The sequence below is a fragment of the Peromyscus maniculatus genome, chromosome 8 (genome assembly GCF_049852395.1).
Source record: "Peromyscus maniculatus bairdii isolate BWxNUB_F1_BW_parent chromosome 8, HU_Pman_BW_mat_3.1, whole genome shotgun sequence".
Classification (NCBI taxonomy): Eukaryota; Metazoa; Chordata; class Mammalia; order Rodentia; family Cricetidae; genus Peromyscus; species Peromyscus maniculatus.
In genome coordinates, this window is record NC_134859.1 from 62,720,313 (window position 1) to 62,748,225 (window position 27,913).

General features: G+C 45.3%; 1 protein-coding gene across 2 annotated transcripts; it reads left to right on the top strand.

The window, feature by feature from the left end:
• Window positions 1-1,252: 1,252 nt before the first annotated feature.
• On the top strand, window positions 1,253-27,780 carry Tmigd1 (transmembrane and immunoglobulin domain containing 1). Of its 2 annotated transcripts, none has more exons than XM_076542920.1 (7): window positions 1,253-1,491; window positions 16,007-16,109; window positions 18,507-18,785; window positions 20,841-21,119; window positions 25,117-25,220; window positions 26,566-26,606; window positions 27,111-27,780. In XM_076542920.1, the coding sequence occupies exons 1-7, from the start codon at window positions 1,414-1,416 to the stop codon at window positions 27,112-27,114; spliced, it is 888 nt and encodes a 295-aa protein (XP_076399035.1). In that variant the 5' UTR covers window positions 1,253-1,413; the 3' UTR covers window positions 27,115-27,780. The 2 variants fall into 2 exon arrangements, with proteins under 2 accessions (XP_076399035.1, XP_006977485.1); XM_006977423.4 differs by lacking the exon at window positions 1,253-1,491 and adding an exon at window positions 9,550-9,799.
• Window positions 27,781-27,913: the final 133 nt, after the last annotated feature.

The window sequence follows — 27,913 nt, forward strand, 5'->3', positions numbered from 1 at the left end:
TGGGGGTTTTATGGAGGCATCATTATACCAGGCTGGTAGAGTCAAACACTGCCCACTGATGATCAACTTAACTTTCAGCCACTCTCCTAGTCCCCTGCTGGGAGACTGAGAACTAGGGCTCATAAATCCCAACCCTCTAATCACGCCTTGGTCCAGACCAGCCATCATCCTGCAGGAATCCAGAGGCTGCCAACCACCATAATCACATGAGCATGTATGAGGCTCATCACTTTGAAGATTCCAAGGCTTTAGAAGTTGGTATACCAGGAGACAGAGGAAGACTACAAATATGTTGCATGATATCACAAAAAAAGTAATTACTAGTATGTGTACATCTTAGAGACATTTCTTACCACAGAGGAAGGAAAGGGCTGACACTGAGCAGAGATCAGCCTCTAGCAAATGTATGCAACCCACGTGTGGGAAAGTGTGTGAGGGCATTTTTTTTTCATTCTATCATCCCAGACTTGTACTCTGGGAGAAGGTATTTTTCATCTACAATAATTGTTTTGTGATCCAAGGGTAAGCCAAATGAGTTCTTTCCTTTCTAAGCGGTGTTTTATCACAGAAACAAAGGGAAACTAGGACACCTGGTCTGGCTCTTTGACGGGTCAGACCTTAGCCTACTGTCCCTTCCTCCCATGGCAGGGACCAGGCTGCCATATCAGTCTTGAGCTATCTCTGGGCTTGTCAAGTATGCAATAGAAATGAAGTTTCGTTTTGAAAGCCTCTTTTAGATTATTCTGTTATTCCTGGTGGAACATAATGTCAATTAATTGGATGGTTTTCTTTAAGTCCAAATGCTAAATTTATTCGAATTAAACCTAGCTAGGTCACAGCCTGAGCAGCCTACTACTTCCTACAGTGTTCTTCCAGTGGGTGTGTTGTCTCTCTATGGTGAGCAAAAGGCACAGCAAACATTGACGGGGTCCCCCTGGCAATGGGTACGAACTCAGGCTGTGCAGATGGCTGGCTGTGTGGGGAAACTGGCAGAAAGCCGGACGCCCCTCCTGAGCCACAGGGATGAGGCTGGGTAGAAGAAGGGCTAGCGCTTGGGGTTTCAACGTGTGGAGCCCCATGGGAAGCTGTTGCTGCCCTGCTGTCTGCCCTATCTGCTGCCTGAGTCCAAAGGCCTGAGACCCACAGCGCCAGTGTGTACCTTTAAGAACAAAGAGTGGGAGGGGCTGGGGATGAGGAAGTACAGACAAGAGATGCTTTTCTACTTGGGGGGAGTAGGTGGAGAAAGGCTACAGACAAGAAGTCTGTACTGAGGCATCAGGGTGGACAGTGTTTGCTTTGTGCATACAGTGCTAACCAGGGGCTCTTGGAAAACAAAGGCCCTGCCTGATCTCGGCTCTCCTCTGATCCGTCGCCGCTGTTAGTGTAACCTGCACCCAGGCTGATGGCAGGGCTATGTTCACCTCCCACCCTCCTTTTCATGGCATGCCAAGGACACATAGATGGCATCTGCAGGATCCAACAATAGCAGAGGTGAGCCCAAGGTGCCTACCAGTTTCTTAGGCCCAAAGGATTCTTATTGTATGAAGCAGGTTCTGTGCTGTAGAAAGGTCAGGAGTCCACTTTAGGTAACAGGAGACGGTTAGCAAAAATCTGAGCTTTTTCAAATTACATTTAAAAACTCTGTGTGTGTGTGCGTGTGTGTGTGTGTGTGTGTGTGTGTGTGTGTGTGTGTGTGTGTGTGTGTGAGAGAGAGAGAGAGAGAGAGAGAGAGAGAGAGAGAGAGAGAGAGAGAGAGAGAGAGAGAGAGCGCTGCACATGTGTTATGTGGGAAGGTAGAGGCCAGAGGAGTTTGTCCTTAACTTCTACCACATGGGTTCCAGGGACCAAACTCAGGTCATCAGGCTTGGTGACAGGTACCCTCACTCTCTGATCCATCTCTCTGACCCTTAAAGAAAAGGGGACTGTGCATGCCTGGCATGTGCTCTGCTGCTGAACTACATTCCCAGTCCTTGGGATGTGGACATATACTTATTTCCAAATGCCTCTGAACTATACTTAATGCAGTGCTGAGAACTGAATCCAGGCCCTCATGAATGCTAGGGAAACACTCTACCACTGAGCTATCTCCCCAGTCCTAACACCTAGCCTTACTCTAATAATCTAGGAAGGGCTCCCCCCATTAGCTTCCATCTGTTCTTCCTTGGGATGGGATGCACTAGCTCCAAAATGCTTCTAGTCCAAAATCCATTTCCCACTGCCTATCGATGTAAAATACGTTTCCCCTACTTATGCAGAGGAGCTCTGGCCCAGAATTGATCAGTGTGAGAGAGTCAGTGTAGACTGGAAAGGCATGGCTCTCAAGTCGGGCAGACTGGCTCAGAAACCAAGATTCCTACGTCAGAGTCCAGAGATATCATCTGTAGTTCTGGAAGAAGAAACGAAGCTATAAAGGGCACCACAGAGAACTAATAAACCTTGGCAAAACCTTGAAGCAGCTGGGGACATAAAAAGGAAATGTGGTTAGTATGTGAGCGAGTTAAAAAGTTATTAGGGTTGGAAATGTAGCTTAGGGGCACTGGGTTCAAAGCCCAGCCCAGAGGGAGGGACAGTGTGGTTTCAACAGATATGTACCATGTGCCAAACACTGTTCTAGACATAAATACACCAAGAAAACCAAACAAAGTCGCTGTACTCATTATTACAGTAACAAACCTTGAAGACAGTGACTACCAGAGCAAATAGGAGTCTTGAAAAGAGATGCCTTGGGGAACAGGTTTGGAAGAGGGGAGCCATGGACAGAAGCACAGCCTGGGGTTGTTTTTCCTTATGAGTCCTGCTGTGCATCTGGATTTAAAGTTTTAAAAATTTTCAATTATTAACTATTTATGAGCTGTATAGTGGGTTTTTTGTTTTTTCTAGTTTTTTGAGACGGGGTCTCACTTTGTTACTCAGGTTGGCCTTGAACATAAGGGTCTTCTTGCCTAAGCCTCCCAAGTGTGGGGTTTACAAGGGTGTGTTATCACACTCAGCACCCTCCCCCAGGTATATAATCACACCCAGTGTCTCCCCACCTGCCGTGTGTGTGTGTGTGTGTGTGTGTGTGTGTGTGTGTGTATGTGTGTGTGTGTGTGTGTGTGTGTATGTGTATGTGTGTGACTGATGATTGAACTTAAGGACTTGCACTTGCCTAGTCAAGTATTCTACCACAAAGCATCTCTAGCACCTCAAACCATTTATTATAAGAGTACTTGGTAGGAAGGGGGCATGTGGGTGACCACTCCCTCCTGTACATCTTCCCATGGTATACCCTGAGATATCCATCCTCTGGGCTGGCCTGAGCAGATCAGGTGACTTCTCTTTGCCTGTTTCTATCTGACACTAAGATGCTCATGTAAATTTCCCCAGAGTCCTAGAGGGACAGGATGTTGTTCATTGTGGGACCTCTGTAAGGACTTCAAGCTTCTTGGAAGAACACTGGTCAGGGCACAGGGTGGAGCTTGGTAGACAACGTGTCTACCATCAGGGATGAAGCCAGGTGGTGCAGTCTCTACCATCGCAAAGGCGCCCAGACAGACCAATCATGACACAGCTTCCATCTGGATGGTACTGTGCCGTCGTTGATGGCATCTGTACTGCTCACTCATGGAAAGACAGGGTAATTTGCTGTCCTGGCTGGATTATTGCCACAGAAGATTTCACAAGAAAGCATTTAATCCCTAAGGCAAGAAGGGCCTCCAAATGAGGTGCAAGAACAATTATGTATTATAAAAGAAAGAAAAGAGATAACTGTCTGGAATCAGGATGTAGTTAATAGGAAAACACTTAAAATACCTGCGTAACAGAACAAGGAAGATTGCCCGGGAAGGTGAGCAGGTGCTCCTCTGTGAGTCCATGCCCAGACAAACACAGAGGCTTCGGGCCATTCGGGTGGCACACACGTGTGCTGGGGTGGCACAGTGATGCTCTGGTAAATGTCTGACAGCTCCGGAGAGGAGAGCCTGGCTTTGCAGCGCTTACCAATTTCAATTACATAAATTCTTGCACCTTGGCCAATTTCAAGCTACCCAATTGAAGTCACTGGATGTGGAGCTGGGAGGGAAGCCGTCAGTTCTGAGCAGTGCCTGTTGGCTGCTAGGTCCAGCCAGGTTCCAGCACTGTGGTTCGATTATAAACCAGAGAGCCCCTAGGTTCCTCAAGTCATCTGCCCCTAGCCTTGTGGATAATGCTTGGACTTTTATCCCAGAACCCATCACATCTTCCAAACAGAACTGTCTATCTTGTTATGGAATTGTACCAAGAGCTGTGGCTGGCTTCCCAGATGTCCTAGGTCTCTCCAGAGGTAAACAGAGCATTGAGGGCCCAGGGACAAAGGAAGTAAAGACTTCAGCAGAGAGCTGAAGACAGGTGGTTATTGAAGCAGAAGCAGAGGGCACCCTGTCAGGAAGGGTGGGGTTTCCAGAACGTTTGGAGGACTCTGGGCTGGCCCCTGGCCCCTCTCCTCCTCTGATCCTCTTTTCTCTCGCACCCCCTCCTATTACGTCATCTCCTAAGCCGGGATGATCCTTGGCCCAGGGAAACACCAAAGGCAATGCAGCAATCCAGCTGCGGAGTAGTTCAGCTGTTACATGGGAAGGTTAGCACTTCCCCTCCGGCCTCTCCACACCGCCCCCCGCCCCCGCCCCCACTGCCTCTTCCCTGAGAACTCCTCACAGAACCAGGTCCAGGTCCCCTTGCCCACTACACAGTACACCAGATTCTGAAATGACAGGTTTTGCAAAAGGAGATTACTGGCAGGGTAGCCAGGCTCGTGAACTCAGATTTCAAATCCACTCCCGGGAGGGTGGGACTTGGGGCTGTTTATAACCTCAGGTGTGGGGTAAGGTGAGCAGATTCTAATCAAGAACTGATAAAACAGGCATTCCGGAACTGCGAGTAGGTGGTTTCCTTGTCATTTACCCCTTTGCAAAGTTCACAGCACAGGAATTCTGGGACTGTCCTTTTGGTGTTGGACTTTTTCTTCCAAAATCGACACAATGGTTGGCAAGAGCATTGTTTATTCAGAAAACAGCTGACAGGATGCGGCAGGCAAACTGCTGCCAGCCACAGGAACCTTTAGGCCGTCAGGAGGAAGGACTCCCTCACCTCTGACTGCCAGCCATCACCCCTTGGAAGTTAAGTGGCTGCTGGGGTCTTTGGCCCTTGAATGAACCCTCCTGCTCCCACAGGAAGCGCCCCCTGGTTAGTCTTGGGGCGGGTGCTCTGAACTCCTGGCCTCCTTTTCCTCTCTCATTAAATCCTCTGTACTGGAGCCAGTGGGGCTAAAGCCGGGTCCCACGGGGCTCGCTGCTTGTGTGGAGAGGCCCCTTTAAGGAAGAGAGTACCAAATTACCAACATTCATTGACCGACCATCCGGGCCTTTAGAAAGGGCCTGTGTACATCATGGTGCCTGGAGCTGGAGCTCCATTAGATTTTACTAGGCAGTTCGAGAAGGAAAGCGAATGCTTGCCGGTGACGCAGGTAGCAGATCATCTCATCTGGGGGTGCCGCCACCACCTCCTCTTCCTCTCCCGCTTTGGATAAGGAAGTCTCAGAACTCTTTCCACTTCAATCAAGACTGACAATAGAAGACATTGTCCGCTCCTTCTAAGGGACTCAACTTTATTCTCCCCGGCTTGATCAGAACAGACCAGTCCTGCCAGTAACAGAGACCGGTGTAGAACCATTGTGGGTGAGAAGTGACCTCTAGTGGTCAGTCGCAAAGGTCACCCACTTTGGCTCTAAACAGTGCGGGGGTGGGGTGGGGGGTCCTCAAGCGGAGGAAGAATGTGGTGGCCAAAGCAGGTTTGGAGTTTGAGGCCAGCCTGAGCTACATACTAAGATCCTGTGTCAAAGATAAGATAAAGGGGTCAAGGAGATGTGGGAGTGGATACAGTGCTTGATACATATGGGAGCCCTTTTTCAGGTTCCTCGTGGCTTTACCCAGCAGGTCCGCATAGAAGATGATCAGGACCACGGGCCTGAGTGCAGGTGTCTGAGATGGTCTGCACTTGGCTGTGCTGGGGAGGGGGGGGGGTTTGCTCCACCCCTTGGCGTCTCTATAAATACCCTGGGGCAGAGACAGTCAGGGCCCGTTGGAATAGGTTCCAGGCCCTCTGGAGGCTATCCTTTATTTTCTATCTGTTTATCTCTACAGTCTAAATCCTTCTATCTAATATTTCCTGTTGCTCTCACTCAAGAAAACTCTGGGGAGCTGTGGGGTTTGTGGGTAAACGCCCCACAGATATACAAGTATGAGGACCTAAGTGTAGATCTCCAGTACCCAGGTCAAAACCAGATGTGAAGAGTGCACCTGTCATCCAATGGATGGGTAGGGTGGGGAGACAGGTGTATCTGGGGGCTCCTTGACTGGCTAGTCTAGCCAAGACTGTGAGCTCCAGATTTAGTGAGAAATTCTGTCTCAAAAAAGAGGGTGAAGCTTGGCATAATGACACACACATTTGATCCCAGTGTGGGGGAGGGGGTGTGAAGCAGGTGGGTCTCTGAGTTTGAGGTCAGCCTGGACTACACAGTGAGTTCTAGGCCAGCCATGGCTACATAGGGAGACCTTATCTTTAAAAATAAATAAATAAGTAAATAATAAATAAATACAGGTGAAGAGTGATAGAAGAAGACGTTTGATGTTAAAACTCGGCCTCCACACGTTCATATGCACTCACACACATATATATCATACACAGAGAAAAAGATTGAAATCAGATTTTCACCGTCACTACTGTGCTGTCTACTTTGAGGGCAGGGCATGTGTCTCCCGGGAACATTTGCACTTGGGTTTCTGAGTTACTAGTATTTTTGTTTGTTGGTCTTGTTTGCTTTTGTTTTTATATTGCCACTAAAACCCAGGACTTTGTGCGCGCCGGGCGGGCTCTCTGTCACTGAGCCACAGCTGCCACCCCATCTTAGTTTCATCGTCTTTAACCCAAGGTCCCTTAAGCCTAGCATCCTTCCGTGGGAAATGGTAACTATCATGAGCGCCTTCTAAATGGAGGCAAAGGCTGACTGAAAGAGCAGGGGTCAGGTGTAAGGAAAGGGTCAGCGTGTGCTTGGTACTCAGTTAAAATCGGTTCTCGGTCCTTCAGATCCAAAATTCATAGAGGCTGAGGAAGGAAGGAAGGGATAGATCAGAGGGGAGGAACTGGTTTTGGTTTTTAGTACAGGTAGGCTGTGGAGGGTAAGAGCCCAGGATGAGAGACCATCTCCCTAGGAAAATGTACACACATACACACAAACACACACACGTCCTCACAGATTTGGCAGTTTTCCCAACGCTCCAAGCCCGTTTGTAGTAGTTTAAGAAGTCACATTAAGAAACAAGATGGCTGGGCATGTAAAGGTGCTTGCCACCAAGCCAGAAGACCCGAGTTCAATCCCCAGGACACACATGGGACAAGGAGAGAACACCTCACCTTCGCACATGAGCGGTGGCACATAGATGCCCTCCCCCTAGAAAAATAAATGTAATTTTTTTTAATTAAAGAAAAACTAAATACATCTGGAAAAGCATGTGCAGAGGGCAGTTTTCAATGGATTCTGATTCCCAGTTGGTCAGTAAAGAGGTGTGTCCCCTTAGACAAGCCCCTTTTGTGGTGATATTGTGTTCCCCAAAATACTGTGCACCCTAATAAACTTATCTGGGATCAGAGACAGAACAGCCACAATATTAAACATAGATAAAGATAGGCAGTGGTAGCACACGCCTTTAATCCTAGCATTCCAGAAGCAGAAATCCATGTGTTCAAGGATACAGCCAAGCATGGTGACTCACGCCTTTAATCCCAGAAAGCGAGACTTTAATCCCAGGGAGTGATAGCAGAAAGCAGAAAGAGATACAAGGCGAAACTAGAAGCTTTTGGCTGGTTAAGCAATCAGGCTTTTGAGAAGCAGTTCAGCTGAGAGCCATTGGGATGAGGACACAGAAGCTTCCAGTCTGAGGAAACAGGATCAGCTGAGGAACTGGCATGGTGAGGAAGCTGTGGCTTGTTCTGCTTCTCTGATCTTCCAGCATTCACCGCAATAACTGGCCTCAGGTTTGATTTTATTAATAAGACCTGTTAAGATTCCTGCTACATATTGGTGCTCGCCTTGGCAGTGTGTGTACAAAAAACCGGAGTGATAGCATGGCACCTGTGCAAGGATGATGTACGGATTTGTGAAGCATTTCGAATATTTTTTAAAGGGAGAGTATCACAGTGATACTTGGCTATGTAGTGAGCTAGAGGTCAGTCTAAGTCACGTGAGACTGGGTCTCAAACGCACACGTGAAGAAGTCCTGGAAAGATGGCTCAGCATTAAGAGCACTGGCTGCTCTCCCGGAGGATTAACGTTCCGTACACAGAACCATATGGTGGCTTATAACTTTGTGTAGCTCCAGTCCCAGGGGATCCAACACCCTCTTCTGGCCTCCCTGGGCACTGTACGCATGTGCTGCATAGATGTATATGCAGACAAAATACCCATACACATAAAATATAAAATAAAAACAATTGTTTTTAAAAACAAGTGAAGGTTAAACTGATGTAAACTTGCCAGATACAGGATAAGATGCCTAACTACATTTGTATTTCAGAGAAACCATGACTTTTTTTTTGTTTAAGTATTAGTGTATACCAAGTGTTGACTCTGTCATGAATTACCGCATTAATCATTATACTGGACATAACACCATTTTTAAAAGTATTATTTACCTAAAATTTAAATTCAATGGGGTGTGTTCTATATTTTCACTTGCTAAATCTGGAAACCCTAGACATGATTTTGGGTCTTTTTTTTTTCTTAAAGATTTATTTTATTTTATTTTATGTGTATGAGTGTTTTGCCTGCACATATGTATGTATACCATGTACATGCCTGGTGCCCATGGAGGCCAAAAGAGGGCACAGGATCCATTAGAACTGGAGTTACAGACGATTAGAAACCACCACGTGGGTGCTGGGCACTGAGTCTGGGTCTTCTGAGAAAGCAACAAATACTCTTGACAGCTGAGCCCTCTCTCTAGCCTCGAGTCTCTGTTTTATGCTTTTGGTGGTGGTAGTGGTGGTGATTTGTCCTAGGGCCTGATCCAAGGGCCTCCCATAGGCTAAGCATTCTCTCTAACACCAGTGAGCTATAGTTCTGTGGCAATTCAGGTCTTGATTGAAGGGCTATAGTTTTTTATGATGAGGAATCCTAATAATAGGGAATGGGAAGTTGCTTAAGCTAGAAATCCTGGAGGCCCCATGCCTTTTTTTTCTTTTTTCCTAATACAGGGGATTGAAGCAGGGCCTATGCTAGGCAGGCACCCTGCCACTGACCTACATCCCCAGCCCTTCATTTTCATTTTCAGACAGACTTTGCTAAACTGCCCTAGCTGGCCTTGAACTCACCATGTCATCTAGGCTGGCCTCAAACTTGTGGTTCTTCTGCCTCAGCCTCAAGTAGCTGGGATGATAGATGTACATCATGCCTGCGAGTAACTGAAGGCAGTTTAGTGGGCACTGTTGGATTCTGGGTAGAAAAGACAACAGCCTGGGTCTCTGTGTTGATCCAAAAGCTGCTCTGTGATCACTAGGGTGTGAAGGCCAGATTCCTTGCTTTTCTGTCATTCTGTAACCTTCAGTGGCATTCCTAGTGACCTGTGACCCTGTTGCTGTGGACCTACAGTGCAGTCCCTTCCTGGGCTGGGAACCTAACACGCACCTCTAACTTGTGCTGGAATCAACATCCTGCTGTCCCTTCCTTCCTTCAGCTCTTGCCCTCGAGAGGCTGCTATGAAGGGGATGCTGCACTAGATTCTGCCCTTAGGTAAGGTTTTTTTTTTTAATAATTATATAATTTATAATTTAAATTTATTTTATGTGCATTGGTGTGAAGGTGTCAGATCCCCTGGAACTGGAGTTACAGACAGTTGTGAGCTGCCCTGTGGTTGCTGGGAATTGAACCCAGGTTCTCTGGAAGAGCAGCCAGTGCTCTTAACCGCTGAGCCATCTCTCCAGACCCTGGCAAAGGTTTTTACTTTACCACCCTGATCTAGACCTAGTTCTATAGCCCGTGGCTCTCAAGGAGACTCACAAGCCACTCTGTCAGAGCTGCCGGGGAGGTTTGTTCAAGTAAGACTCTGAGTCTCTTCAGAGCTGATGAAGGAAAGGTGCCTAGATATGTTCCTGAGTGAGCATTTGTGATGGGTATGTGTGAGTGTGGGTGTAATGTGTGTATGGGATGGTGTATGTGTGTGTATGTGAGGGATATATATGTATGTGTGTGTGTGTATATATATGTGTGTGTGTATATATGTGTGTAGGGGGTATATGTGTGTGTGTGTGTGTGTGTGTGTATGGGGGTGTGTGTGTGTATGTGGAGACTGTTTATGTGGGGGGGTATATATATGTGTGAGAGAGTGTGTGTATATATAGGGGATGTGAGTGTGTGTGTGTGTGTGTGTGTGTGTGTGTGTGTGTGTGTGTATTGCTGAGGATAATCTGAGGGCCTCACATGTGCTAAGTGCATATTTTACTACTGATAAGGAACACATCTGCCCACCCCAACCCCATAATTCTCATGCTCACCTTAATCAGAAACCCACAACTTCCTGGTCTCCTTCTCTGGCATCTTTCCAGAAAGGCCTGGGTCTGGGGAATGTGGAGCACATATGGGTCACTGTTCTTAGGACTTTCAAAGTGAAAGCTGTTGAGTAATAAACTATATTTTTTTCAGTGCTTGTGTTAGAATCCAGGATCCCGTGCATGCAAAAGAGGTGTTCTGTTACTTGTTCCTACCCAAGTCCTGAACTCTACTAATAGTCCAACCACCCATACTCCTTAGGCTTGGGTTAACTTCTAGACTTAATTGTTAGCAGAAAGATGATTTTCCTTTCCCTCCATTCCAGGAGGGGGACTGTTCCAGGGATTTATATGACTTTGGGCAATCACATCACTTCCCTGACTCTCCGAATAGGGTACCACCACACCACCATTTTCTTGTTGGAAATCCCTCCTCATCACCTGAAAGCCCTCTGCAGGGTTCACAAGCTTCCTTATTAGTTTCTTTAGAATGACTAGAGCCATTTCCACCTTGGAGTTGGGAGAGTTGTCCTGCTCATTAGAGCATCCTCGAGGGTACCCACTTAATGTTGTGAAGATTGGGGAGTACTAGGAGACATCAGAGCTTTGTAGAGTTACCTCAACAATTTTCCATAGAGGGCAGTAGAGGGACTTGAGAAGACACCTTTCAGGACAGAGCCATCATAATGGGCTTGGATGGAACTGGCATTCCAAATACTTAGTAAACAATAGGTGCTCAATAAATACTTGTTTAATACACTGCTTCAACATTTTAGTATTAAAACTGTCAAACATACACAGTTGAAAGGATAGCAGTTAAAAGGAAGATCTATATAACCCCTGGCTGGATTCAGTAACCGTCAATTAACATTTACAGTGTTTATTCTGTTGATTGGCTGTTTGTGTTGCTGAAGATCTCACCCAAAGCCTTGCACATGGCAAGCACCCACTCTTTCACTGAGCCAGATCCCCAGTCCTGGTTTTGCTGACTCATTTGAGAGTTGTCATTCTCATAGCACTTAACCCCTACACAGTTTGCCGGCATCTCTTGAGAATTAGGGCATTCTTCCACATAACTGCAACATGGTTATCGCACCTATGAATAATCAACCATTGTTTCCTAATATTATCTAATATCTAGGTACAGAAATTGCTGTGAGTGCCCTGCCCATAGCCTCATGGCCTACATAGAAGTTGCCCACAAACAGTTCCCAGAGAGTGAGTAACTTCCTGTGTGTCTTGAAGCTGGCTCACCAGGCAGGCTGGAAGACAGAAAGACACTGACGGCTAATTGCTCAAGCTCCTTGCCCTGCATGAACTGACTCTGGGCTGTATTGCACAGAACTCATCGAAGGCTCCACAGTGGTCACTTGCTCACCAGCACATCCTTTGGGAGTTCTTTCCCGGTCTCACTAGTGATGCCTCCTGAGATGGTTGTTAGGGGAACTGTTTGGACTCAAAGCTTTATCCTAAGATCTGCTTTGGAGGGATCTAAACCCAAGGCATCGGGCCTTTGCAAAATTCACCCTTAAAAGTTATTTGTGTCAGGCTGGAGAGATGGCTCGGAGATTAAGAGCACTAGCTGCTCTTTCAGAGGACCCAGGTTCAATTCCCAGCACCCACATGGCAGCTCACAACTGTCTGTAACTCTAGTTCAGGGGATCCTGACACCCATGGCAAAACACCAATGCACAGAAAATAAGAATGAATAAATCATTTAAAAATGTTTTTTAATGTTATTTGTTCCTGTAAGTGAGTGTGTGCAGATACCCGTGGAAGCCAGAAGAGGGCATCAGATCCCTTGGAGCTAGAGTTATAGGCAGTTGTGAGCCAGACATTGGTGCTTGAAACCAAACTTAGGTCCTCTGCGAGAACAACAAGGACTCCTAACCATTTCTCCAGCCCTGCTAAATTCATCTTTCAATGATAATAGTAGGATGTGCTGCTCTTGTATCCGCTGAGAAGCATGCCACAAGCCTGCTCGGGGTGGGAGGCTTCCACCCAGTCAACAGGAGCTCTTCTCGATGATGATCCTTACTTGAACAATGCTAGAGCAAGGCTGGGCCGCAACCAGCCTATCCTCCTAACAATAATAATTACAGCTTATGAAGGGCCTACTGTAAAGCAGCTTTACATGCTCCATTTCACTTAATCCTCACAGTGACTCCGTAGGGAGGGTACTATTACTAATTCTATTGTGTTCATCAAGAGCTGAAGGCTCCTAGGGGTTAGATAACTTTTCAAAGTCACACAGTCAGTAAGAAATAGATCTCTAGCATGGTTACCCAATGTGTTAAAATGCATACAAAGAGCCAAGTGTGGTAGTATACACCTGCAATCCTAACATTTGGGAGTGGAGAGGCAGGAGGATCAGGAGTAATAGTAGCCATGGCTACATAGTGAGTTCAAAGCCAGCTTAGGCTATATGAGATCTTGCCTAAAAATAAATAAGTAAATAAACACAAAACAAAAATAGAGAGAGTTGAGGGTGTACCTCAGTGGTAGAGTGCTTGCCTAATATATATAAGACTGGGTTTGATTCCCAGCAACGGAAAAAGGGAGGGGTATGGATAATCATAAGCATTCTTCTATTTTTTTAATGAGTGGGAACAATAGTACTTGGCAGGTAAAATGTCCATTAGTAATACTACCATAAAGTATGGGGGGTGAGGGCTGTGTGCACACACATGCATGAGCATCCATGCACGTGTGGAAGTCAGAGGACAACTCTGGGTGTCGGTCCTCATCTTGCTCCTTGTTTGAGACAGGGTCTCTTGTATATGAAGTTAACTGGCCAGTGGCCTTTTGGGGATCCTTCGGTCTCTTCCCCCCCCCATCTCCACCTCCCATCTCACTGTAGGAGTGCTGGGATTACAACTACTGTATCAGGCTTTTATGTGGGTGATAGGAGAATCCCCACTGAGTTATATCTGGCCTGGCTCCAGACAGCCAGCACCAAGCCTTAATCCACCTTTGTTTCTCAGTTACCCTTGTTTCTCCTGTTGCCCTCCATGTGAATCTTGTCTGAGAGTTTCCCAAGGATACAAAGCCTTTGCAAAACTTGTTTGGGAAAAATCCCTGGCGAACTGTGCTATTCCTTGATTGAGTATTTGCCTTTGGCATTGTCCCTTTTGGAGGCCTGGTCAGGTTGTGTTGAGGATATGGAAATCAACTTGCTTAAGTGTAAATTTGGAGAAGAATAAAAATGCCCTTGGCTAAGGGAAAGTGTCTCAGTCCTGAGAGAGGCTGAGTTTCCCTGCAGCTGGAAAGGCTAGAGACATCCTAAAGGTGCAGCTGTGTCTTGTTTCCATGAACCCACAACACAACAACAACATGTGGGCTCTGGAGATCTGTACTCAGGTCCTCATGCTGGCACCTTACCCACTGAGTCGTTTCTTGAGTCTAACTTAAGTATTTTCTTTCTTTCTTTTCTTTTTTTTTTTTTTTTTTGGCTTTTTCGAGACAGGGTTTCTCTGTGTAGCTTTGCGCCTTTCCTGGAACTCACTTTGGAGACCAGACTGGCCTTGAACTCACAGAGATCCGCCTGGCTCTGCCTCCCGAGTGCTGGGATTAAAGGCATGTGCCACCACCGCCCAGCCAAGTATTTTCATCAATAAAATCAGTTTAGCTCATTCTTGAAGTATCGGGCAGTGGCTCCTCAATCCAGAGAGAGCCTCGAGGAGCTAAAACTGTCTCTTGTCACTTGGTACAACTTCAGCACAGGGCTCAGGTTACTGATGATAAAAAATTTTCCAGAATTAAGTTATGTGAAATCTTCAAGTGTTACTGCGATTGTGAAAGTCAAACCTCTCCTGAGACTTGTCTGGTCACAGTCCTCAAGCTATCAGATCGTCAGGCTCAGTCATCTCAGTCGAGGTGACAGTGTGGGGTGAGATGTGCTAGAGGTTTTTGCACAAGTTCAGGCTTCCCTGGAACAATACGCCCCTGTTAGGAATATCTGGCCCCACCCAGTGACCTAGGTACACAGAAAGGCTTAGGTCTTGTGAAGATGTCATTTCCAATTCCTGTCTTCTCTAAGAATGCAGAAAGGGAAACGGACTTTGCACCCAGGTTATCTCAGTTACTTGACCCCACTGTCATAAAGTGTTCAAATTCAAGCATTATAAAGGATCATAACAGGGAAATAATGCAGGGTTCCTGGGCAGAGGAAGAGTTAGCTGAGGAGCTCAGCTGCTCAGAGCTCAGCAGGTAAGAGACAAGCTTGTCTTTCATAGAAAGTGAAGTCCGGTGAGGCAGGTGGGTTTCTGTGAGTTCAAGGACAGCCTAGTCTACATAGGGAGTTCCAAGACAGCCAGGGCTACAAAGAGAAGCCCCATCTTTAAAAAGGCAGGGAGGGAGGGAGGAGGGAAGGAAGAAGAAAGGAAGGAAGACTCTGTTTTAAAATAAAACAAGTAAGTAGTTGTAGGGCTTAGTTGTGATTGAACATATATATATATATATGAAGTGTTTAACAGTGTCTAGAAGTCATTTCAGATATATTCCTGCCATATGTGGAGTTGTACTCTGTACTCTTTTCTTTTCTGTCTGTCCATCTGCTGCAGTTCTAGTTTGGGGCATCAAACCTGGGACTTTGTACATTTGAGGCAAATACTCTACTACTGAGCTATATATACTCCTTGCCCTTAGCTCTAAGGGAAATCGTATATACATGCTTTTCCTGGACAGACCTGAGATATCTTAGAAGGATGGAGCATCAATGTGCAGAAGATCGGAAAAGGAAGCCTCGACTATCCATTCTTGATAGTCCACATGTGACCAAGGGGAAGAAATATTAAGATGAGACCATGTTTACAACAAGTGGACACCTTTGAATCTGTAGTAATCTCATGAACTCTCCATGAGGGGCTGGAGAGACGGCTTAGTGGTCAAGAGCACTTGCTGCTAATACAGAGGATCTAGGTTCGATTCTCAGCACCAACATTGCAGCTAACAACCATTTGTAACTCCAATCCAGGGGACCTAACACTTTCTCCCTGTCTCCTTGCTCACAAGTGGTACACAGACATACATGCTGGCAAGATGCCCAAACACATAAGACAAAGATTTTCTTTTGAAGGAATTCTCTGATTGGAGAACGGCTTTCCAAATGTGACGCAAGTTAGACTTTCCAAAAAGAATGACTTCATTCAGTTCGGACCACCTGAGAACAGAGAATTCATTTGTCTTTCTGTTAAAGTGATAGTTTTCTCACTTCTCCCTCTTCAAGACCATCTGATAACTTGTCTGTAGTTTCTTTTTTTGTTGCCATTAAAAAAAAAAAAGTCTTAAAAGTGAAAAGAACTTAATCAGAATTGTTTAATTAAAAAACTGGGAGTGTACGTTACAGCTGGGGTGACTCACTTGGGACTTTATTTTAAGGGCCTAATAGGAAGAAAGTTCATAAAGTCATTGTAGATCAAAGTACAGAACCCACTGCATTCTTTGCCTCCAGGAGAGCAACCTGCATTCATTAAGGATGGTTTTGAAGATCATCTGGCCACTGCAAGCATGCAAACTTCTCCTGGTGGTTTTATCTTTGCCACAAGTGAGAACAAGTAAGTTAAATATTTTCTATGACTTCTTTTTAGATTAAAAAAATTAGTTAAAATAATAATCTATGGACATTGGGAACAACCTTAAGTTCCATTTTGGAATGGCTACCCAATACAATGGGTTCAGGCAATAGGAGTCAGAAAACATTTTCTTTTCTTTTCTTTTTTTTTTTTTTGTTTTTTGTTTGTTTGTTTTTCGAGACAGGGTTTCTCTGTGTAGTTTTGGTGCCTGTCCTGGATCTTGCTCTGTAGACCAAGCTGGCCTCGAACTCACAGAGATCTGCCTGGCTCTGCCTCCCGAGTGCTGGGATTAAAGGAGCGTGCCACCGCCACCCGGCTCAGAAAACATTTTTAAAAGTGGGAAAAAAAAAAAACCTACTGTTTTATGGCTCTGATTGTATAAGAGGATGAAGTGCGCTATTCTCTCTAGAACTGTAGTCAGAATTTTCTCACATTTTAATATATTTTAGTACCGATTTCAGGAGAGATAATCTTCTGTCGATTTGAACACATCACTTCGAGGAAAATATTGCCCCTATCTTCATCTCTGTCTCTGCCTTAAAGTGGCTTCTCTCCTCTCTCAGATTTTAAAAATACTTATTCACGATAGAAACAAATTAGGCCAAAGGCTTAGCTGTAGCTTGGTAGTAAAGTGGATACTTAATTTGCCGAAAGCCTCCAGGTTCCATGTGCAACACCAAAAACCAAAACAAGGGGCCTGGGTGGCTGGCTTAGCGGCGTCTTCAGCACTCACTGTAAAAGCTGGCCAGGTCTCTGTGCACTTGAAGCCTCTGCACTGGGGAGCGGAGACTGGTGGAGACTGAGAGCTTACTGGCCTGCAGAGGATGGCTTCTGCCTTAGTGGGAGACTCTGCCTCGAGGCAGTAAGGTGCAGAGAACAGAGGGAGACAGACACCTGGAGTCCTCTGGCCTTTGCGGAAGTGTGTACAGTTGCAGGTACTGGCACACTTGTAGTCAAGTTAGAGGCTGTGTTAACACATATTTGGGGGGACAGCCTAGCAGCAGCCAGAGCTCTAACTTCTAAACCAGGAAAAGAAGAACTGAAATTCAGGTATATATTACTATACAATGAAAAAAATTTATAAAAATCACATCGAAAAAGCAGAACCCAAACCCTACAGGGTACGGTGGTGAATGCTTTTAATCCCAGCATTTGGGAAGCAGAGGCAGGGGGATCTCTGTGACTTTGAGGCCAGTCTGGTCTTCATAGCAAATTCCAAGACAACCAGGGCTACATAGTGAGACCCTGGCTCAAAAAACAAACAACAAAAGAGACCTGCTGCAGATCCTGAATAATGCACCCCACAAAATCTTGTCTACCTCAGAAATCATCGTCATTTAAACATTTTTTAATTTTACTGTACTGTCCAGTATTAAAACTGGGAGTTTTAATGAGAAACACAAGAACAAATTCATCCATGTTCCTGTCCTCTAACAAGAAAAGTATTTTTTAGCACACGGGAGGCAGAGCCAGGTGAATCTCTGTGAGTTCGAGGCCAGCCCGGTCTACAGAGTGAGATCCAGGAAAGGCACAAAGCTACACAGAGAAACCCTGTCTCGGAAAAAAAAAAAAAGTATTTTTAAGTAAAGTCTTTGTCAGTTTTGATGCTTGTGATAATTATTAGAGATGGAATTTGTATTCTACCTTTGGATTTTTGTTTTAAATATTTTTCCATTTTGATAATCTTTTTCAAGTCCTTGCATTTCTACTCTATCCACCCACCTCAAAAAAAAAAAAAAACCCACATCAAACCTGATATTTCTCTGCTTTTTACCTCTGTTTACCAGTTTTAGTCTATATAAATATATGATATTTTCCTAAGACTTTCCTTAGTGAACATCCCAGTTATTATTGTTTTCTCTATCAGGTCACTCTGGAATTGTTTTGTACACACTTTCTAGCTTGGTGGTTGTCAAACTTCACTGTACATTTGAACCACCTAGGGAGCTTTTGAATAGCCCAATACCTAGGTTGTACTCCTGCCAATCAATCAGATGATCAGGGTACGAGCCTAGCACCAGGATGTAAAAGATCTCTGGGTATTTCAATGTGCAGCAAAATATGGTGGCCACAATTTTAACGTTTTTTTCTTATTTTAGCTAATAATCATGCCCTCATACAGGTAATCCTAGCACTTGGCAAGCTGAGGCAGGAGGATCCTCAGTTTGAAAACAACTCATCAATCAACCAACCAAACAAAAACATTGTTTCTATCTCCTTGTAAAATCACGTAGATCTATATGATTTTAATTGTTGAGAGTGTACTTGATTGCATTGATGTAACATAATTCATTTAACCAATCCTCTGTTGGTGGACATCTAGGTTAGACATTTTCCTATCTTAACAGTTGTTTGTTTGTTTGTTTTTTATATCCTCAGGTTCTGTTTTAACTGTGAATGGTAAAACTGAGAACTATGTCCTGGACACCACATCTGGTGGCCAAGCATCTCTGGAATGTGCTGTTCAAAACCACACCAGAGATGAAGAACTTCTCTGGTACCGAGAAGATGGAAGAGTAGATTTGAAGACTGGGAACAAAATCAACAGCAGCTCTGTCTGTGTCTCTTCCATCAGCGAAAAAGACGATGGAGTCCGCTTTACCTGCAAGCTGCAGAGCGATCAGCAGGTGTCGGTCTCCGTGGTGCTCAATGTTATTTGTGAGTGGCGGGAAAAGAAACTGCCAGTCAACCTTGCATGTCTGCATTGTGTTAAGTGACAGTTGAGGTCCCAGTCTTGATTCGGCCACACTGTCCCATTCAGGTTCCCATATGAAACATCGGAATGCCTATTCCCCCATCTCCCCAGGAGCACCAAGGATCTGCCAGTCACAGTGAAATTCTACACCCACCCTCCCACATGCGTGTCTCTCATCTCACAATGTTGCCCAGGCTAGCTTCAGACTTATGAGCTCAAGCGGTTGCTCTATCTCAGTCTTTCAAAATCAGCCACCGTAACTCGCTTACTCATTTTTTCAACTAAAAATGAGGATATTCACCCTTTCCTGTACTTACTGACTGCTCATGTTTCTTCTCTGTGAGATGTCTGCCCATGCCTTTTAACTATGTTTCTATTTGGGTATTTGCACCTTTTAGTCATTAACTTGTATCAGCAGCAGGGCCTGGTGCTTAAACATTCATTAATGTTAAATGATTAAAGGGAACGGTTAATAGGACGTGTCCAAAAGTGGGACTGTTATGTTTGGCAGTTCTGTTCTCTACTCCAGCAGCTTCCTGTGTGTCTGAATACCACATAGCACCCTTGTTGGATATGGATACAGAATTCAAGCTCATTCCAAAGAGCAACAAAATGTCATTCTTCTGAGAAAGTTATTAATAACACAACCCACTCAGGGTCTAATTATTCAGTGTGCAGATGATACAAGCTCCTTTTCCCTCCTTCTCCAGGTTTGCCTCCTTCCTTACTGCCCACTCTAACCACTGATTAATTTCTGGAACATTTATATACCAATAAACACAAGGGGCATAGACAGGAAGGGAAAACTGGCTTGGTCATTTCTCCTCCTGGATGTGGGTGAGGGTTGGAATCACCGGATGAGGATGAATGTGTCTGACTAGCCACAGCTACAACTCTTGCTGTGGAGGATGAAAGAGAAGAGGCATGAGGATTTACTAAGCTTTCGTAGAGTCAAGATTTACCATACCTAGAGGCTTCCTGAAGCAGGACGTTCTTTTTAGAGGGCCACTGAGCCTGGGCAAATGTGGTCAGACAAAATGCAAAACTTGAGGGTGTGACTAGCTTTCCAAACCACCACCACATTCGTAATAGTAGTCAGCATGATATCAGCTTCTTTGCAGGGATTGTCTCAATTAATCTTCACAGCAGCAGGAAGGTACTATCATCCAAGTTTTTTTTTCTTTCTTTCTTTTTAAATGAGGAAACTGAAACTTGAAGAGTCGAGTAGCTGTCACAAATTCACACTAGAGGACATACATGGAATTAGTGCTGGCTCCCATGTCTGTCTTTAGTACAGTACTGTTTTAGCCAACCCTTGTATCAATCAGACTATTACATATGCTCAGAGAGCAGGACTGGTTTTGAAACAGGGTTGCACTATGTTGCCCTGGCCAGCCTGAAATTTTCTATGTAGACCAGGCTGGCCTCGAACTTACAGAAATCCACCTGCCTCTGCCCCCCAAGTGCTGGGATTAAAGTCATGAGCTACCATGCTCAGCTATTATTATATATATTATGTTCCGCATCATATACAGCTTTAGGTATGTCTTTTTTAGGAAAAACCTCTACATTTTATTTTATTATTATATGTGCATGAGTATTTTACCTGCACGCTTGTCTGTCTACTGTGTGTGCCCAGTGCCCACAGAAGCTAGAAGAAGCCACCAGATCCCTGGAATTGGAGTTAGAGACGGTTGTGAGCTGCCATGGAAGCAATGGGAATTGAACCTGGGCCCTCTAGAAGAGCAGCTAGTGCTCTTAAGCGCTGAGCATCTCTCTAGCTCTTCAAGGTCATCTTTCCAACCTTTGAAGTTCTATGACGTTAGGAACTGAATGCTTGTCATTTACTTTCATGTCCCGGTTCCTAGCTCTGTACCTAGCGCACAATAGCTGGCCCACACAGTTTTTGTCTAAGGGGTGAATATACTCTGAGAAAGACGGAAGGGAGATCTCCAGTTGCTGACAGAGAACTAACTACTGCTTGTTTCTAACTAACCTTCAATGCTTGAATCTTACAGTCCCTCCTCTTCTAAGCGGAGATGCCTTCCAAACCATAGGGGAAGACAAGGATGTAAGGTTGGTTTGCGACGTGAAATCCAACCCCCCAGCGCAAATGACATGGTATAAAAACAACAGCGTCCTGATTTTAGAGAAAGGCCGTCACCAAATCCAAGAGACAAGGGAATCTTTCCAGCTGTCCATCACCAAAGTCAAGAAATCTGACAGCGGAGTCTACAGTTGTGTTGCCAGCTCGTCTCTGAAAACGGAGACCATGGACTTCCACCTGGTTGTTACAGGTAATTCCTCTTAAGTAATTGCTCAGTATGATGCATCACTCAGAAGACGGCTCAGGAAATATGATCAGTGACAACCGATGGTGGTGACCATTATGCTTTGTAGCGAAGATTTTCATTGGAAAATTATCCCCAGCCAGGAGAATTTCTTTAGGAATTCTAGTCTGAGTCAGAGCTGGATGCCACAAGCCTATAATCTCAGCTATACAGAAGGCTAGGGGAGGGAGACTGTGAGTTCAAGTCTTGCCTGGGTAACTTAGTGAGATCATACTCTGAATAAAAAAAGGCAAAGAGCTGGAGGCTGGGACTATAGCTCTGTGGGTAGGGTGCTCTCCTTGTGTGCAGGAGGTCTTGAGTTTGATCCTGGGCACTGCAAATGGCTGGGATAGCTCAGTGGTAGAGTATTTGCTTTAAAAAAGAAAAAAAAAATTCTAAGCCTGGTGTAGTGGCCCATGCTTTTAATCCCAGCACTTGTGAGGCAGAGGCAAGTGGATCTCTGTGAGTTCAGGGCCAGCCTGGTCTACAATGTAAGTTCCAGGACAGCCAGGCTTACTTACATAGTGAAACCTTGTCTCAAAAAAAAATTTTTTTTTTCTATTTTAGAAGAATTATGCTCATTCCATATAGACCACTGGCTTTTGAGCAGAGATCTGGGACCAAGGTAGAAAGCAATTCTGGTGTGACTACAACTTCGCTCCAGCGTTGATGTGTGCAGGAACTAGCCTTTTGAGTTCACAGCCTGTAACAGAAGAGAATTCAGAAATACACAAAAGAAAAACATGGATTAGATTTAAAAAAAAAAAATCTCTGAAATCATTCCTAATTCTTGACTTCTAGCCTGTTGCCTGATCAGCAGAGGGAGTGGGGAAACATGGTTAACCAGAGGGCATTCTGCTCCGTTCGCTCAAGCTTATCACTCATGGAGAACCAGTGAGGTTTAGAAAGTAGTCACCTTAGATTTGTCTCCTTTTAAAAGATTTCTTCACTTTGTTTTATGTGTGAGTGTTTGCCTGAGTGTATGTATGTGCACCGTAGGCATATTTTCCTTGGCTTGTTGCTCAAAGAGGAGATTGAAGTGCCTGATGGATGCCACAGTGCACACCATTCCTCTGTACACGGTTGGTCTTGGCAGGTACTCAGGGAGCAGGCCAACAAGTCCAGGCTCCTGCATCCTCTTAGAGCATTACTCACCAGACCTACCCATCGCCATTCTTGCCACTTCCCGGGAAACAAACCAAGCTCCTTCCTGCTATCTGGACTGATGTCACCAGAGCATAGCTTCTTCCTCCCCACCTCGGGGAGCCAGGGACACAAGCACAGTGGCCGTGGGATCCAGAGTGGCCGTTAGCTGACTGCCCCATCACTGTGGTCACTGGGTTTTTCAATAATGTGTCCTGCAGAGCAGCGACAGTACGCCTCGGGCTATTTGATTAAAACAACAACAAAACCTGCAAAAGATCCTGTGTCCAAAGGGCAGAAGCAGTGGAAGAGACACCACCTTGGAGCTTGTGACTTTTTTTTTTTTAACTTTCCCCAGAACCTTTACAAAAACATGGTGGGGTGAGCCCCATGTGGTACTATCCTAATTAGATATAAGACCACACTTGAAGACTGAGTGATTATAGCATCCTTGTTGGTTAGGAAGAAAGCATAATTGCTCCATAAACACGTTTTTGGGGTTTTTTGTTGTTGTTTTTTGTGGGTTTTTTTTTTTTTAAATCACACAGCTTGTGTGGCAATCAGCACATTGCCTTTTAGGTGGGCAGAACCGTGTTTTGGGTGGAGTTCTGCCAACCCAGCTTGTTTTCTTATTTCTTTTTTGCTGTGTTACTGCCCAGGCTGTCAGTGTGGCTTTTATAGCACACGTGGTCTGCTGCTGGTGCTCAGTGGGGCTTGAGGCCGAATTTTCTGGCAGGCTTTCCCGCTTCACAGTGGGGGTTGTTTCTAAAGGGCTGTGAGATGCTGGAAATGGCCTGAAGCTCTTTGCCAGCGTAAGAGTTAGCACACGTGTTAGGAACTGTTTGGCCTGAACGGTCTGAGGGAGAGGGACATCAAAGCAGGACAAGGGAGGCGTGCAGACCGTCACACGTGTGTCAAAGTCACTTCAACCAGGAACTTGGAATGCAAAGTGAGCCAGTAGGTCAGTCGTTGCTTTCAGCTTGGCTTGTAGAAGGAAAACGGTTACATGTGGCTTCATGATTTCCAGTGTGGTGAAAGGTATTCCGATCTGGGACTGCTTTCTGATTTCTCCTACTCATCCGATTGCCCCTTCCTCTCTGTTCTTGTTGGGTCTGGGGTCTCACGATAATGGGGGACAGACCGCCAAAGTCTATTAAACCAGAAGCAAATTTTATTCCAGAAAAATAAAGAATAAAAAAATTATAAAACACCGAGGGGTATGAAAGCTTATCAGCTAGCTGAGACCCCAGCCAATGTTGGAATTCTGGGCCTGTGGCAATGGAGGTGGGTGCTGGCCCCCTTTTACAGTATCAGGCACGGAGTGTGTGCTAGGAGTCATGTAGAAACAACTACTGAAAGTTAACTTTGGTTTCAGTAATGAGTGGTAGGGGATTATCAAAGAATAGCTGACCCCAGGGCTGCAAAGGGTAATCTCTAGTAAAAGAAAACTAACATTTGGGTTGTTGACAGAGCTGCCCACCACAAAACACAGAAGGGTCCAGTTAAAGGTTAATCTTTTTTTTTTGCTAGCCAAGCTGATGGCTGTCAGTTTTTATTCCTTAAGTTTATAATGTTATATTTCTATATTCCTGGACCCTTCATTCTGATAGCCTTCCTTGGTGAGCAAGTAGAGGTCTCCAGTTTGTCCCAGAGTTGATGAGTATAGAGGGAGGGTTTTCTAGAAGGCTCACCAGGCCAACCTCTAAGGAGGGGTGGCACTACCCACACCTTCATGAGAATAGTTTGGAGAAGAGCTAAGAAAGGGCAGAAGTGGAGGATACTCTGCCCTGGGGGTGTAGCTCAGTGATAGAATTTCTGCTTGGCATGTGTTAGGCCCTGGGTTCTATCCCTAGTATTCCCATACACACAAAATGAGGTCTATTTTATCCATTTGCTCCCCCACCCCCATTATCCTGAGCAGGAACCGAAAGAAATAATTGGAAGAAAATGTTTAAAAGATAATTGGTCGGGCCAATAAGATGGCTGAGTGGGTATTCGCTGCCAAGCCTGACAACCTGAGATCTGTCCCTGCTTCCCACATGTTAGAGGAAGAGAAGTGACCCCCACAAGTTGTCCTCACACCTCCACCCCCACAAATAAATACATGTAATACAAATAAGCAAACTTTACGTGCGAGTGGCCTTCGCTTCCAAAGCTGTCACGGCTGCTGCAGCTCCCTCACTGTCCTTGTCGTTTAGAGAGCCATGGGGATCTTTGCCAAGTTGGGAGGGCTGATGACTGAAATTCTACTTCCTTTCAGACACCAAGCGGCCGCTCTCCACATGTCTCCATATCTGCCTGGGGCACTAGCACAGCTCGGGACCGCAGTGTGCGTTGCTCCATGGACCCATCCATGCCTCCTGCCTTTCTTAGTCTAGGGAGCCCTTTCCACCTCTGTCTTCTCGCTCTCCCAGCCTCCTTCCCTCTCTTTATCCTTCTGAGAGTCCCCCTAAAAACCTTTGTGCTTTTGAGAAGGCATTCACTTCACGTTTGCTTCTGCTTCCTGTGGCAAAAACAGAAACAGAAAAATAAAGAAAGCACAAAATGGCCTGAGTGGTCATTTGGGGTGAGGTACTCATATTTCAGCAACTTCTTTCACAAAGGAATGGGTTCAAAATCTGCCTCTGCCATCTGTTAACTCTGTCATTTTGGATAAGTAACCTAGCCTGTCAAAGACCCTCATTCCTCATCTACTGAGGTTGTTAGGGGGATTTAATTAAAAGGGTGGTGTATGCAAAGTATAGGGGGCCATGCCTGGTTCATATCACAAACACGTAAGTTAGAAGTTGACTGTTCCTCCCTGCATTTGCTTTCCCAACAGACAAGGTTCCGGATTTACCGGTAGAAGCGATCATTGCCGCTTGTGTGGTGGTCGTCCTGACACTGGGTTTTGGACTGCTTGCTAGGAGAAAAAGAATAATGAAGGTACCTAAGTAGTCTAAGTTACTGGGGTAAAACGTCATCTGAGAGGCTGGGGCTACGGCTCAGTGGTAGACCGTGCCCTGCACATACAAGGCTCTAGCATCTATCCTGTGTATAGCTTTACAAGAAGACAAGTGCCAAAGGACAAAGCCTGAGTGGAAATACCTATGGTGTCATAGGCGGGGGCTTTGAAGTCAGTTTGTCCTCCTTTCAAATTTCTCCTGACAGGTGTGGGTGGCAATGCACACCTGTCTTCCCAGTGCTGGGGAGGGAGAGGCGGGAAGATCTGGGATGTAAGTCCAACCAGGGCTGCATAGTCAAATCTTGTTTCAAAAACAAAAGCCCCAATCAATAATTTCCCCTTTTATTGTTGCTATGGTGCCCTTGGTACAATAAACAAACACAGGGAGGAACAGACTGCATGCTCTGCTCTTGAATACAGCCACATGCTCTACTGCTGTGGGCTGGAGTTTGACTCGTCCAAGTGTTGACATCATTGTTTACTGCAATTCAGAATATGTGCGTGTTTAGGTTAATGCCATGCATTCGACTCTGCCAGATCTCTCAGGGCCAAAGAGGGCACATGTGGCAGAAAACCTCTAAAGAGAGACAGAATGCCCTAGGCTGAACTCATCAGTCAGCAAGTGACATTCTCCGTGCAACAGTAACTAGATCTGATTCAGGGCAACAGTGTTTCCCAAGAAGAAATCCGCCCCACCCTGGATTCCAGTCCAAAACATTTTTTCCAAAGAAAGAAAGGAAGGGAGGGAGGGAAGGGAGGGGAAGAGAGAGAGAGAGAGAGAGAGAGAGAGAGAGAGAGAGAGAGAGAGAGAGAGAGAGAGAGAGAGAGAAAAGAACAGCCTAGATAGAGAAGATAGTTTAGTGGGTAAGGATGCTTGCAGCCAAGCTCGATGATCTAAGTTCAATTCCCAGAGCTCATATGAGGAAAAGAATGAACATCTGCAAGTTGTCTTCTGTACTCCATATATGCACTATGGCATGAGACTCCCTCACCATATATGTGTACACACACACACACACACACACACACACATACATGCACACGCACTCGCACATGCACTTGTGCTCGCACACGCGCACACACACAGATTTTTTTTAATATATATATAATGAAGACCTAATTGTGAACCTTAGAAATGTTCTGATTGAGACCAATATCTTCTCAATGCTCAATAAAATCTATCCATGTGGTCAAAGAGACCTGCGCCCACACAGAGATGGCTGCCTTGTAGTTCCGCAGCACCCGTTGCCATGCTGATGCATTCAAAATGTTCACTCCTGACCTTCGAAAAGGAGGCAAACCCCTGAGCTTGTGCTTGCCTTTTAGCTCTGCATGAAGAAGAAAGACCAGAATACAGACACAGCTCTGTAAGTACTCCGGCAGGGGTAGGGGGTGGGAGTGGGGGATGGTAGGGGCAGCAATGGCATCCATCATCAGCATCCTTCTCCAGAGACTGGATGGAAGTGCTGGAAGGTGAAGGGGGTCCAGAGGAGACTAGACAGTGGGGGGAAAACCTGCCTCCACTTTAGAGGAAGCACTGGGAAGGTTGCCTGAAGCAGGAACACCTTGGGGCCTTCTGCCTACTCTCTGAGCAGGTTTGGCCAAGGCTTGCACAACTGCATTGCCACACAGCAACTGAGGGAGCTTGTCCCGGAAAGAGCCTCTGCTGCCCTATCCTCACAGCAAGGCCAGGGCACTTGGCCTCATCCTCCATGCTGTGACCCCTGGGGACTGTTCCTTTTGTTCACACGTGGCAAGTGGGCAGCGGGGAAGAGACAAAAGCATTCTGCCTGAGAGGATGGATTTTGTTTTGAATTTTTTTCCCTTATTACTACAATCATGGTTCAAATTAATTTCTTGCTTCATTTCAGATGAGAAAGCTGAGCCGCCACCTAACACGGGAAGAGTTTTTGCATCAGGACCACCTCAATTTGTGAAATGTCATCTGTATTTATTGCTACTTTTCAATTCACTCCGATCAAATTGTCAGAGGTTATGAAGAAGTATTTAATTGTTAATTACTAAACAGTAGTTGTTATGATTAATTCCATCTACTTATGGAACTATTTTATGCACAAGGTTTTGTAATGAAAAGATTCTGTTAAGTTCCTTGAAGTACATGTTAATTGACTGTGATTTATTCCTGATAGATTAGTAACTACTCACTATCTGACTTATATTTTTCTAGATAGGAGACTAACTGACATTGGGGTTTTCCAAATCAATGCAGTAGCAAAGAAAGAAAGAAAGAGAGAGAGAGAGAGAGAGAGAGAGAGAGAGAGAGAGAGAAAGAAAGAAAGAAAGAAAGAAAGAAAGAAAGAAAGAAAGAAAGAAAGAAAGAAAGAAAGAAAGAAAAAAGAAAATCAAAGTAGAAAACATCATCGAATGATGACATTCCAAAGTTGCCAGGGAGCACATAAAGATGTAAATTATCTCCTGCTTGCAGTCTCATTAATGTCTTAGGACTAAAGAAGGAAGGATCTAATCTCAGACTTAAGACATTCCTTCAAATGGAATAAATTTAGTATCATGGAATTTTTAGCATATGTCCTTGTTTTTCTTATCTCAACCCGGCTGACACTGTCGTAAAACTGACAGGTGGCATGGGATGTACAGAGGGCAGGGTGGCTGGACGGTGCCTCGCAAGTGTCCTTCACCTCTTTCTCCGTCGTCA

What these genes read in the sequence shown, in the direction of transcription:
- Tmigd1 (XM_076542920.1), top strand. Translation starts at nt 1,414, where the DNA reads ATGTTCACCTCCCACCCTCCTTTTCATGGCATGCCAAGGACACATAGA. An exon ending in TTTGCCACAAGTGAGAACAA is followed by an intron (nt 16,110 to 18,506) that starts GTAAGTTAAATA and finishes TTATATCCTCAG; the next exon opens with GTTCTGTTTTAACTGTGAAT. An exon ending in CGTGGTGCTCAATGTTATTT is followed by an intron (nt 18,786 to 20,840) that starts GTGAGTGGCGGG and finishes TGAATCTTACAG; the next exon opens with TCCCTCCTCTTCTAAGCGGA.